Source organism: Sphaeramia orbicularis, chromosome 24, assembly GCF_902148855.1.
Source record: "Sphaeramia orbicularis chromosome 24, fSphaOr1.1, whole genome shotgun sequence".
NCBI classification, from domain to species: Eukaryota; Metazoa; Chordata; class Actinopteri; order Kurtiformes; family Apogonidae; genus Sphaeramia; species Sphaeramia orbicularis.
Window position 1 is genome coordinate 567,955 of NC_043979.1, and position 14,376 is coordinate 582,330.

General features: G+C 37.1%; 1 protein-coding gene across 1 annotated transcript; it reads right to left on the bottom strand.

The window, feature by feature from the left end:
* Positions 1-813: 813 nt before the first annotated feature.
* Positions 814-12,541, bottom strand: LOC115414913 (DNA repair protein RAD51 homolog 1-like). The gene is made up of 7 exons (XM_030128276.1): positions 12,483-12,541; positions 10,921-11,028; positions 9,131-9,268; positions 7,509-7,626; positions 3,470-3,561; positions 3,285-3,379; positions 814-931 (listed from the first exon to the last, which is right to left on the bottom strand). The coding sequence occupies exons 2-7, from the start codon at positions 11,005-11,007 to the stop codon at positions 814-816; spliced, it is 648 nt and encodes a 215-aa protein (XP_029984136.1). The 5' UTR covers positions 11,008-11,028; positions 12,483-12,541.
* Positions 12,542-14,376: the final 1,835 nt, after the last annotated feature.

The following is a 14,376-nucleotide window of genomic DNA, read 5'->3' on the forward strand; positions in this document are numbered from 1 at the left end:
GAGAGAACAGAGAGAGAGAGAGAGAGAGAGAGAGAGAGAGAGACACAGAGAGAGAGAGAGAGAGAGAGAGAGAGAGAGAGAGAGAGAGAGAGAGAGAGAGAGACACAGAGAGAGAGACAGAGAGAGAGAGAGAGAGAGAGAGACAGAGAGAGAGAGAGAGAGAGAGAGAGAGACACAGAGAGAGAGAGACACAAGAGAGAGAGACAGAGAGAGAGAGAGAGACACAGAGAGAGAGAGAGAGAGAGAGAGAGAGAGAGAGAGAGAGAGAGAGAGAGAGAGAGATTATCAGAATTCACCAATACTAAGACGACATCCAACTGAAAAAACAAACAAACAAACAAACCAACCAACCTACAAATCATCTCAAATAAAAACAAATCAGTTCACACCAGTGAAAAACTGTGAAGCAGACGTTCAGGCCTGGACTGATACTGGATCAGTTCATAAACTCAGTCTGATAATATCAGTCCTATTTCTGATGGGACATTTGTGTGCAGCTGCAGTAGAGGACAGTACAGACACACAGTTCACTGTCTGGACTAAAACAGGACGGACAGAATTAGAAATAGAATCATGTGTGTTCATGCTTTATGAAGTCAGCTGAACATTTACAAAATCACCCAACATGCACTTGAATTTAATACTAACTGGGGTTCACACTCATTCTGAACACACTGGGTCCATTAAGTCAAACAAACAAACAAACAAACAAACAAACACAGGTCACACCTGTCCAAACACACACACATACACACACACACACCTGTCCAGCTCCCATTGGTCGGTGCAGTCAGCTGACTCCAGTCCAATCACTCACCTGGACTCGGCCATCATGGCGGACGCCTGGTACAGCAGCTGGGTCTGATGGTCTGTGTTGAAGGCACGAGCGTACGCCACGTTATCCAGAACGTCACTGCCCACCAGGCCGTACCTGAACACAGACGACACTGGGCTGAACAGACGACACCTGAACGCAGCATTGAAGGTCATGAAAAACACACGACACATTCATTCACCTTCTGATGACGTTTTCAATTAAACAGAAACAATATGCACTTATTAATATTATTATACGACCAAAACAAAAACAGGACCAATGGCCCTGGAGCTGACCGCCACTTCCTATCTCTTATAATGGGGACATTTTTCAAAGTGGCACCAAATCCAGAATCAGATCCAGATCCAAATAATTTCTCTAACTTGTGTTGACATCATCATACAGAAGCTGTAGACCAAGTTTGAAGTCAATCAGAATTGTAGTTTCAGAGAAGACAACGATTGAAAGTTTTGTAACAGACGACAGACGACAGTAGCTTACAGCCCATCGGCCGGTAAACTGAAAAACTAGAACCCCCTCCTCCCAGACCGGGGGGGGGGGGTTTGAAACTCATGTTAGTTTAAGTTCCACATTCAGTCCAATATGATCTAGAGTGGGTCAGAACCAGTCACATAAGAACATTTAAATTACATTATGAAAATGTTTCCATCTACAAAGAATCCTTTAAAAGTGAACATGAACAACCACCAAAAACACAAAAGTGCTTAAATAAAGTGACACTGGACCAATATTCAGCCTCAGCTTATCATTTCTACATGTTCACTCTAAAGTACAGACACAGTGGATCTAAAATACACAGAACATTTAATAATAGAATATTGGTCCATTTACACTGATGTATATGAAGACATTAATGTTCATATTTGTTCAGATTATTCATATTTTTTGTGAAAGGATAGTTTGTAAATGTAAACATTTTCATGTAATTTTACTTTTTTCCACTAAAATAAAGAGACAGTTTTGCAGTTGTCATTATTTCTGTTATTCTGTTTATTTGACTGGTTCTGATCCACTGTAGATCACACCAAACATTTCATATAAAACAATCATCATCGTCCATGCTGTGTGAGGTCCCCCCCCCCATAGTATTATAAGTATGACGGAGAAACCAGTGCCGCCCCCGCCCCCCCCGATTACACACTGCCACACCAAGAGATCAGTTCCACAGGACAGACAGTTTTAACACCATGGATGGTTCATATCTTGAGTGTAAATTTTGTAGTTCTCTAATCCATCCCATGGACCTGATCGGACCCTGTGGTGGGCCGGTTTAGGTCCACGGGACGCATGTTTGACCCCCCTGTTCTAGAAGCTGCACCCAGTGACAGACGGTGGTTTATTACAGATAAGAAGTGTTATGGTGAGTAATGAAATACAGACTTCTGCCGGCCGACGACATTTTATTTCTTTGTAAAGGTCAGTTCTGCACACGAGCAGCGACTGAAGAAAAGACCAAGAGCTTCTCACAAGATCCACCTTTTATAGGGTGAGACGCATCTGCAAGTGACACCTCCAGTCTGTTCAAAGGCCTTTGGACTGAATGATGAACTCAAGGTTTTAACAATCAGTCACCTTTTGTTACCTCGCAAGAAAATGTACACACACAGTAGGAGGGTTTGGGTGAAGATATGGGTAAGTCAGCATGCAGTGGAGACGGGTTTTCAGGAAAGGATACAGGAACAAAGAAGGGAATCAGATCAAAAAGTTCAAATTCCATTACATAAGACGCAGGTGTCAAACATGAGGCCCAGGGGCCAAAACCGGCCCACCAAAGGGTCCAATCCGGCCCGTGGGATGAATTTGCAAAGCACAAGTTAGGGCATCAAACTCAAAAATAATATCAGAATAACCTATAAATAATGACAACACCAATTTTTTCTCTTTGATTTAGTGCAAAAAACATTAAATTATGAAAATGTTTGCATTTACAAACTATCCTTTAAAAATTAAATGTAAATAACCTAAAGCGTCTGAAGTAAATTAAGTGCCATTTTAACAATATTCTGCCTGTTACTGAATGTTTGGTGCTTTTGTAGATCAGATCTGTAATGCATATGTAGAAATGACAAATCGAGGCAGAATATTGACAAAATTGTAATCACATTTCTTAACAAATTTCATTTTTTTCAGGTTATTCACATCCTTTTTGTTTGGATAGTTTGTAAATGTAAATATTGGCATAATTTAATGTTATTTTTTGTGCTAAAATAATTTGTAGTTGTCATCATTTATTGGCTATGGTGCTGTTATTTTACTGTTCCAGCCCACTTCAGATTAAACTGGGCTGAATGTGGCCCCCGGAAGAAAATGAGTTTGACAGCCCTGACATAAGACAACAACAAACAAATGTGGACAGACGGACAGACAGACAGACGGACAGACAGACAGATGGACAGACAGACAGACAGACGGACAGACAGACAGACGGACAGACAGACGGACTGACCTCTCAGCCACAGCCAGCAGCCTCTCTGGTCTGAAGGTTCCCTCGGTGTCGATGTACATGGCTTTACCCTCACCTCCTCCCTGATCTATGGGCAGCTGTGGACACACACGCACACACACACGTCCTGTTAAAGTGTCCGTCCACTCTGCAGGTGTCCGTGCTGTGTGTCCTCAGGTGGACTGTACCTGACAGGTGACGGCCAGTGTGTGACACAGCTGAGTCTTCCCCGTCCGGAACTCTCCAAACATCTCAGTGATGGAACCTGTCTCGATGCCTCCTGAAAGACACACAGTGACGTCACTGCTCCGACAGACGTCAGCATGAACATGAGAAGGGCTGGGTATCGGCAAATCACAATCCTAGGATCACAATACGATATATCATGATACTGTTAAAAGGGCAATTTTTTTGTTTGTTTCTTTTTTTAAAATGATTATTTCCTTGAAGAATTGAATTCCATCATAAATCTGCACAAATCCTAAACACATTTGTATTTGATCCCAACAGGATCTAATGTTCTATCAGCAAATGTTCCAACTGTGTTCAAACTGAAATTCTGTTTTACAGACATTCCAGTTTCAGATCCTGTTCAAATGTTCAGATTCTATTAGTTCACAACTAACATCAGAACAGGATTTGAGTTCAATCCCAACAAAGGAACGAACATTATTGAATAAAAGAGTGTGAAATAATAAATAAAATAGAAACAAAAAAGAAAAACAAAAAAACTAAAATGAACCTCTACAATATCTACATTTGAATAAATACCTAAAAATATCCATACAGTACTTTTTAATATTGATAGTGTTGTGAAATGAAATATCGCAATATATTGTAGAGCCAATATTTTCTTACAGTCCTAAGTGAGACAAAGATTCAGATCCAAATGGACCTGGAGTCGACCTGACAACTCCTGGAATTGACTTTTTTTTTTTATATAAAGTTTTATTTTTCTAAATGTGTCACCTCTGTTAGTAGCTTTGGTTGGACCTCTAACCTAACAGTGTTAAATAAATCACAGAGTTAGAACTGTAACCCCTTTCAAGCACTTGAAATAAAATTCAAGCACTTTCCAGACCTTGCAAACACAACATTGAAATTCAAGTGTTTTCAAGGATTTTAAGTACCTGAATGAACCCTGAAATATTTTCAGAATTTAATGTCATTTTTTGCACTAAAACAAAGAAAAATTTGGAGTTGTCATTATTTATAGGTATAATGTAATATTATTTTTCACACTAAACCAAGGAGGAAACTTGGAGTCATTATTATTTATAGGCTGTTACCTCCGCCAAGAGGTATTGTGATCACTTTGCTTTGCGTGTGTTTGTTGTTAGCAAGATAACTCAAAAGTTATGGACGGATTTTCATGAAATGTTGATTCTGGCACAAGGAAGAAATGATTACATTTTGGTGGTGATTGGGGGGTGGGGAGGGGTGGGGGGCAGATCTCTCCAAGTGCTTTCTGCGCTGTCCAAGTGCTTTTCTTGAAATCTTATTATTTTCCTTTAGATCGGGGCTCTCAAACTCCTGTTCTGTCAGGTTCCACATTCAGCCCCATTTGATCTACAGTGGACCCAACCAGTAAAATAAGAACAGAATAACCTATAAATAATGACAACTCCAAATGTTTGTCTTTGTTTAAGTGCAAAAAACTCAATTAAATTTTGAAAATACTCACTTTTATAAATTATCCAAACAAAAATTATGTGAATAACCTGAAAAAACTGACATTTCTTCAGAAAAATCAGTGTAATTTTACCAATAATCTGCCTCCACTTCACATTAGTCCATGTGCATTCTGGATCAGATCTCCAAAGACACTAAACACTGAGGAACAGGAAGAAAAGAGTTCAAACTGGACTGAATTTAATACAGACATTTCAGGTTGGACACATTTGTTCAGGTTAGTCACATTTTATTGGTACAGGAGAGTTTGGAAATGGAAATATTTCCATAATTTAATGTTATTTTTTGCACAAAAACAAAATCAAAACTTTGAAGTTGTCTTTATTTATAGGCATAATAATATTAAGTAACATTATTTTTTTTCACATCAAACCAAAAAGAAACTATGGTGTCTTTATTTTTTATAAATTATTATGCTGTTATTGGTCTGTATGTGGAACCTGAACCAAAATGAGTTCCACAGCCTGGACTGTGGAATTTTTGCACTTTGTAAATTCATCCCAGGGGCCGAACTGGAATCTTTGGCGGGACACATTTGGGCCCCGGGCCGCAGGTTTGACACCCCTGGTTTAGATCCTATTGGTCTGAATGTGAACCTGAACTAAAACCAGTTCAACACCACTGACTAATTTTTGCACTTTCCAAATCCATCCCTCAGGACAGATTGGAACCTTTGTCGGGCTGCTTTCGGCTCATGGGCCACATGTTTGACCCCCTGACCATAGATTTTTCCTGTTTGATGAGGATCAAGCTTCGCAAAAGCAAACTAGAAGCACTCGGAGAGTGCAGACCTCCGCCAAGGCTGATCAGTGGCCCCCCCTGTGGGCCCCCCCCACGCCAAGGAGGTTATGTTTTTGCCAGGGTTTGTTTGTTTGTTTGTTTGTCTGTCCGTTAGTGTGCAACATAACTCAAAAAGTTATGGACAGATTTTAATGAAATTTTCAGGGTTTGCTGGAAATGGGCCCCCCCACCCCCGATCACCACCAAAATTTAATCATTTCTTCCTTATCCCATTTCCAACAAACCCTGAAAATTTCATCAAAATCTGTCCATAACTTTTTGAGTTATGTTGCACACTAACGGACAGACAAACAAACAAACAGACAAACAAACCCTGGCAAAAACATAACCTCCTTGGCGGAGGTAAAAACAAAAAACACTCATCTACACTGGAAAAATCAAAATCTTACCAAGATAATTTTCACTTGCTCCACTGGCAGATGTTTTTGCTTGAATTACGCAAAAATAAAAAATAAAAAAATCTTAAATTAAGCAAAAAAAAAAAAAAAAAAAAAAAAAAAAAAAAAAATCTGCCAATGGAACAAGTGAAAATTATCTTTTGTATAATTTCTTGAAATCAGATTTTCCAGATCTACTGTCTATAAATCAGGTCTTATATCTGACTGTAAAGTTCCACTGTAGGTGATTCTGTCTGATTTTAAGTGTGATGAGATATTTGGACTAGAAATGAGACAAATACACTTGGTCAGATTTAGGGCTGCAATATATCGCAACGATAAATTTGCAATATATGGCAATATTTCATTTCACAATACTGTATCAATATTAAAAAGTACTGCATCAAAATTTTTAGGTATTTATTCAAATGGAGACATTGTGAAGTTTTATTTTTGTTTATATTTTATTTATTCTTATTTCACACTCTTTTATTCAATAATATTCGTTCCTTTGTTGGATTGAACTCAAATCCTGTTCTGATGTTAGTTGTGAACTAATAGAATCTGAACATTTGAACAGGATCTGAAACTGGAATGTCTGGAAAACTGAATTTCAGTTTGAACACAGTTGGAACATTTGGTGATAGAACATTAGATCCTGTTGGGATCAAATACAAATGTGTTTAGGATTTGTGCAGATTTATGGTGTAATTCAATTCTTCAAGGAAATAATCATTTTAAAAAAAGAAACAAACAAAAAATCGGCCTTTTTTACCAGTATCATGATATATCGTATCCCGGTCCTAGTATTGTGATTTGGATCGTATCGCCAGATTTGTGCCGATACACAGTCCTAGTCAGATTTAGATGTTTCCAGTGCATGAATCTCAGTTTGAACGTATTTGTGTTTTTAATGAATGACCCTGTAAAAACTTTTCTATCCTGTGTCTTAAACTCTGACGTCTTTAGATGTGGGAAAAGGAGTCAGTTTGGATCTGAAGTGTTTTCAAAGTCCTTTAAATGTCTGGCAGGCATGAACCAGTGCTCCTCACACGTGTGGTGTTCAGATGTGAACCAGTGCTCCTCACATGTGTGGTGTTCAGATGTGAACCAGTGCTCCTCACACGTGTGGTGTTCAGATGTGAACCAGTGCTCCTCACATGTGTGGTGTTCAGATGTGAACCAGTGCTCCTCACATGTGTGGTGTTCAGATGTGAACCAGTGCTCCTCACACGTGTGGTGTTCAGATGTGAACCAGTGCTCCTCACACGTGTGGTGTTCAGATGTGAACCAGTGCTCCTCACATGTGTGGTGTTCAGATGTGAACCAGTGCTCCTCACATGTGTGGTGTTCAGACCTTGCAGGAGTTTGTCCAGTTCTTTGGAGCCGGTGGATATCTGGATGATCTCTGCTCTCCTCTGGTGGAACTCTGTGGCTGTGGTGAAGCCCATGGGCACCAGTTTAGCAGCTTCACCCTGACAACAGCAGCACAAAACACACACATACTGAACAGTGAGGAAAGTGAGGGAAGAAAAAAACCCTGAACTTTTCTGAGCATGTCATTCTACATGCTCTTAGGTGCATTGTGGTGTACTTTGGGAGCACAAACCTGTAAGCATTAAGGTTCAAATGAATGAAAACATACATGTCACACAGGAATATGGTCAAACATTTGATCAAATCTGGATATCTGTACTTAAACATTGTGTTCCACTAATTCTCTTACTGATGAACTTCACACACTGTCATGGGTAGATCATGGACAGAGTCAGTATCTGTGGTAAAAACACTGGTCTCTTAGAAACATGAGAAAAGAGGCTCATCAAGAATGTTGGATTCCTGCCTCACACTTCAGTTCGTCCCCACACTGAAGGACCATGAATTCTGACATGAGTTCACAGAATATTTACACCAAATACATTGGCAGTAAAATACTCAAAGCCAATCCGCCATCTTGCCTCCAGAGACACGAAACAGACCATGTGTCGCCAACGGACCAATCAGAGCCGTCGATACAAGTTCCGCGTTGTAAACGAGCATCTCATTGGTCGAGACGAATGGAGAAGAAAACAATATGGCCACGCACATGAGACGGACCCAAAGAAACATAATATACACATTTCGGAGTGATTTATGCATAGTTTTCCGGCTGAAATGTTGCCAAACCAGACGGAAATGATCCGGACACGTTTAATTTACCAGAACATGTGCTCAGTTTTCAGAAAAAAACAGATTTCTGGCAAAAACCACAACACTTTCATCACTGCTGAAGGACTACTATAGAAGAAAAAACCAAGGCTTCTTCAACCTTTACATACATGTATCAGAGCTCAGACTTCAAATGGACTCACACAGTGGGACAACTTCAATGACAGGACTGTGAGGACAGGGTATGAGAAAAACCTTTGTTTTTTCTCAAAGCCCCAAAAATTTAACTGTGCGCTTGTTTTTTTGTTTTTTTTTTTATTTTAAGAATGAACTGAATTTTTTTTTCTTTCTTCATGGGATTGCCCCCCCCCCCATGCCCATGAATAGAACCAGCCCCGTCATTCATGTTATTCACATTTTTAATGAAACATATTGTAATTTGACTTTTTCACTGTTATTATTGTACTGTTGTTATTGTGCTGGTCCGTCCCAGTTCAGATTATTTTGGGCTGTATGTGACCCCTGAACTGAACTGACTTTAACAGTCCTGTTCTATATGAAAGAAAAACATCTGCGATACTCAGACTGTAAACTGTGGACATACAGACAGAATTCTAAACACAGTTGGATACTGAGTTCTGTCTGTAGCAGCTCTAGAAGCTTTGAAGTGTAAACTGGGCTTCACAGCTGTCATGATAGTGGTGTAGTAGTTGTGTAGTTCTACTTCTTGCATCAACACACAGATGGAGATGAGAGGTAACAGTACTTGGTTTGCCTTCAGTGGGCGGGGCCACCTTCAGTGGGCGGGGCTGTGGGTGTTCAGTCTCTTACCAGGATCTTGTCGGCTTTGGCTTCACTGATGCCTTTGATGTTGAGCAGTTCCTTTTTGGGTGCGTAGGCCACGGCCTCGATGGTGTGGAAACCTGCGTCCTCCAGCTTCTTAATGTCACTGGCGCTGATGCCACACTGCTGTGGAGACAGTGGAACATGTGTTCACCAAGAGGGAGGAACCATAACCTGGAAAGGCTGGTCAACACAAGCAGCAGGTTTATGTATTACCTCAGACACAGTTCAGGTCAGATGAAGCTTAGATGGTGCCTTTATCAGATTATAATACATTAGAGGCCCACTGTGTCTGTTAAATATAGGCTTTGATCTGTCAAATATCAGGTCGGTCACAATTATCTTCATATGTGACATGTCAGGACTTCAACAAACAGCACTTCAGTGCTTACAAACTGCAAACAGAAAATGCTTTTATCAGGATGTCAAACTGGAGAATTCAACAGGCTCCATTTGAAACTCACAAAACTATACAATGATGTGATAGGACATTTGACTTTTTACAGTGATCTGATATTTTTCTGACATCCCATTTGACTCCAATGCCTTTATAACAGTTTTTATTTGGATCTGAAGGTGACGTGTGCTGACAGCTTCCACCAATGAAAGGATCATTAAAATAGATTCACAAGGTTTTTGCGCTGCAAAAGAAAACAAACTGGATGTGTTTTTAAACAGGTAAGTCTAAAATGAAAGATACACTACACATTCTTCTAGGTCAAAAGTGATTATTTTCTTCATGAGCTGAAAAAAGTGGATATATTTTCAACTATGGCAGCTTAAGGGCAACTCTGCTCATTTCCCCATTTGTTGTAGCAGTCCACAAAAGACCACTGACTCTAATTCCCCTTTGGCAAATGGTTAATATAGCTATGGTGGTAGATACAAAGGTGTGCTTGGGTGGGATAAATCTTGAATACTGGTCCGCTTTCTCTGTAAAATCCCTTTTTAAAGTGGTCAGTGATATCTTTTGGTTATAGGGATGTAACGATTACCAGTATAACGATAAGCTGCGGTAAAATTGCAGACAGTTAGTATTACCATTAAAATTCTAATTATCATGATAACTGTGTTTGATTACTCCACTTTTAGGGGAAAAAACCCTATGTAAAGATCTGCTTTGATGTTAAATATTTGAGTATAGTTTTAATTTATTACAATTTTAATTTTCTATACCTAATATTTGGAACAAATATTCACTTTTAAAGTCTTTGAAAATGTTCGTTAAGCATCTGCGTGTTATTTTTGCAATAAATTATATACATTGTTTTTTTGTTTGTGTATTTTTTGTCCTTTTATGTTTTATAGTAGGTTAAAGTGAAAAAAGTAATAGACAGATGATCTAGATGAAGTTGTGCTGAAAAAACAGATCCCAAACATGGGTATAGTAAACATTTGTTTATATAGTATATAAAGGCAAAATCAAAAGGACTGAAAAACGGACAAAATAGACTCAGACCACTGAGGGTTAATATTTGAATGTTTCTGACACAGAAGGGACATTGGGACTATTATTTTATTTGTTTTTATTATTACAACTTGGTTAAATTATTTCAGTGTGTGTATTAGCACTTTTTGAACATTTTGAGCACAATTTCAATAATACCACAATAATAATGATAACCGTGATAATTTTGGTCACAATAACAGTGATATGAAATTTTCATATCGTTACATCCCTATTTAGTAAACATCCAGATTTTCACCAATGCTGTGGAAACACACACACACACACACACACACACACACACACACACACACACACACACACACAGTACCTCCAGTCTGCTCAGAGGTTGGGGTCCATAGTTCTCCTCCTCCTCCACCACCTCCGCCTCCACCCTGGCCTCACTCCTCATAGCCATGACTAGGAAATGGACAGTTTTCTACAGAGAGAGGATGGAGCTAAGCAACCACTGAAAAGAACAGGCTGTGAAGTCAACAGATTATACACTTTCAATAGTACTACTCCAATACTTCTACATTTACAACTGCTGATCAAGTATGTAACACTTTACATACTTTAATCAAATTAAGGTTGTTTAGACCATGTGCTAAACCCGGTCTGTGTCTGTCATATAGTCTGATTATCCAGAAGTTGAGTTGAGTTTTCCAGCTGGAAAATGAAGGGAGAAAAATAACATATAAACACAGACAAATCCTTGTGTCCAGTCTTGTCAAAGTTATGCTTTTCATTAACAGGGGTTTGTTAAATCCATCTGGTTAGAAGAATGTTTGAGGCCTGAGGTGACATCATAATCAGTATGACTGGCAGAAACAGGGCTGGGTGTTTGTGACACGACCATATAAATACTGTATTACAAACAAAATTAGAATTATACATCTACAGATTTTACATAACGTATATCCAGCCAACGCTATTTTGTCTCAATTTTTTGACGTGGAAGAAATGTGTAACTTTTGTCATTGTTGCTCTGAAACTACTCTACACTTATTCTTTCTGTGTGAACACTCTTCTAATTTTTGGTCTAAAATTGAAAAATATATAATATCTAAAAGTAATGAAAAGATAACTATAACATCCCAAAATGTAATTACATATTTTAAACATGACATTCATAATTTAGAATTTGTGGTAAATTTGTTCATTTTATTTGGAAAATTTCATATACATAAAATAAATATACCAAAACAAACCCAAATTTTAAAATCTTCCTGTTGGAATTTGAAAAATATATTAAATCACAACACAACACCCTGGCTATTCAGAAACTATTCTTTAATAGTGACTGAACTCTCTGGTGCATTTATTTTTTGATAGAGTTGTTATTTTTATTTCTTTACTTACTTTTTTATTCTATTAATTGTATATCCTGCTTTGTCTTTAAATCTCTGCATTATTTTCTTAAACTTATTTGTTCAAATGCTTCTTCCTCTTTGACAACTTGTTGTTTGTTCATAATTTATATATTGTACACTCAAATGTTTTCAATAAAGTTGGAGAAAAACAGGGCTGGGTGTTTGGTAAGGGGTATATTTTAACTCTCATTACCCACTTGAATAGAATCGCACACCTGAGGCACGTACCGTAGTTAGAAGCATCTGCTCCTAACAGTTAAAACATAACATTAATAATAAAATTGAATTCCCTCGTTAGCTTCAGTTATATTTTACTTCAGTTCCACCGTGTTAGCCTATTAGCATCATTAGCTAAGTACGTATTAGTAGTATTTCAGCCTAACATATATACAAGTAAACCACCACAACATTTAGCCAATGATAGTCCAATGACACGTAGAATAACAGTTAATACTTGAGTTCCGGAAAAGTATTGTAAGCATCTGTCACCAAAAGCTACAGTTTTATGTCCATTATTTACCTGCTGTCGTTTCCCACAAACTTAGTTGTTTGATAACCAAAGCTCCCGCGCGGAAAATACTGATGAAACGTAATGACGCCAGACGTAATGACGTCACGTCCGCCTTCAACTACTGTTTCCTGTTGATGAAACGGTAACTCCAATTTTTTTTTTTTTTTTTTTTTTTTTGTCTTTTTTTTAAATTATTGAACTTGTGAAAAAAAAACTCTCAATGAGGATAATAACATAGTAATACAAATTAACATAAATAAAATAAAGTACAAAAATCATGGAGACATGTAGGGCAAGTGCAAAATAAAATAAAATAAAACATTCAAATACAACACAAAGCAAATAATCAGGCATTTTAAATTAAAGTAAAGGAGCAGAGATGCAACAGAGAAGACTTTTTAAATTAAAATAATAAGTAACAAGCAATGTTCTGGCTTATTTTCATTGCAGTTTTGTTTTTTTCTAATTTTCTTTGGGACAAGACAAACACTTTAAATTTGTTTGTGAATCCAGAAAAGGAGGGGTTTGTTATTTCTCCATTTTGCACAGTGGATATGATGATATTCACCCAATAATGAAATTATATTAATGATATCTGAAACAGATGAGGCCAAAGTATCCATATAAAAAATAATATGATATAATTCACAACATGGAATATCATTAATTTTTAGTGAAATCCAATTTTTTATTTCTGACCAAAAGCCATGTGATGCAGGACGTAAGAAAAATAAGTGAAACGGTAACTCTTACGGTACATGATACGGTTTCAGATCAATATTACATCATCAATCTAATTCTTTTTTTTTTTTTTTTTTTTAGCAAAATATCACATTCATAAATTAAATTCTCCAATCACAAACCTTCCTTTTAAATCTTTAAAACTGAGCTTACTCAATATATTTCAAATATTCAGTATTCTGAAAAAAAAAAAAAAAAAAAAATTAAAGCTGCAAGCAGCATTGGGCGGGACCTCACACTGGGCGATCCGCCTCCCGTGTGTTCCGCCTCCCGTGCGTTCTGCCTCCCTTACACATATATATGTAAGGGAGGCATATATATATATATATATATATATATATATATATATATATATATATATATATATATATATATATATGTATATGTATATATATATATATATATATATATATATATATGTAATATATATATATAAAACTGAGGGTTTTACTTTGAAAGGCAATTTTCTGACTTCCTCTTGGACAGAGCTCATATTGTCCTCCTATATTTTTTGTAGTGCTGATGTAAGGAACGTTTTGACATTGGTTTCATGTCTCTCGGACATTCCTGCTGGCCACAATGGTGGTTTCCGTGTTTTTTGACATAGGTGGCGCTAGAGAGCCCATTTTGGCACCTACGGGGTTAATTTTTTCATTTTATCAAATTTTTCCAATCACAAACCTTCCTTTTAAATCTTTAAAACTGAGCTTACTCAATATATTTCAAATATTCAGTATTCTGAAAAAAAAAAAAAAAAAAATTAAAGCTGCAAGCAGCATTGGGCGGGACCTCACACTGGGCGATCCGCCTCCCGTGTGTTCCGCCTCCCGTGCGTTCTGCCTCCCTTACACATATATATGTAAGGGAGGCATATATATATATATATATATATATATATATATATATATATATATATATATATATATATGTATATATATATATATATATATATATATATATATATATATATATATATATATACATATATATATGTATATATATATATATATATATTATGTATATATATATATATATATATATATATATATATATATATATATACATATATATATATATGTAATATATATATATAAAACTGAGGGTTTTACTTTGAAAGGCAATTTTCTGACTTCCTCTTGGACAGAGCTCATATTGTCCTCCT

Coding starts and splice junctions, on each gene's coding strand:
- LOC115414913 (XM_030128276.1), bottom strand. CDS start 11,007: ATGGCTATGAGGAGTGAGGCCAGGGTGGAGGCGGAGGTGGTGGAGGAG. Junction 3,562..7,508: donor ACTGGACAAACTCCTGCAAG/GTCTGAACACCA, acceptor TGTGTCTTTCAG/GAGGCATCGAGACAGGTTCC. Junction 3,380..3,469: donor CACTGGCCGTCACCTGTCAG/GTACAGTCCACC, acceptor GTGTGTCCACAG/CTGCCCATAGATCAGGGAGG.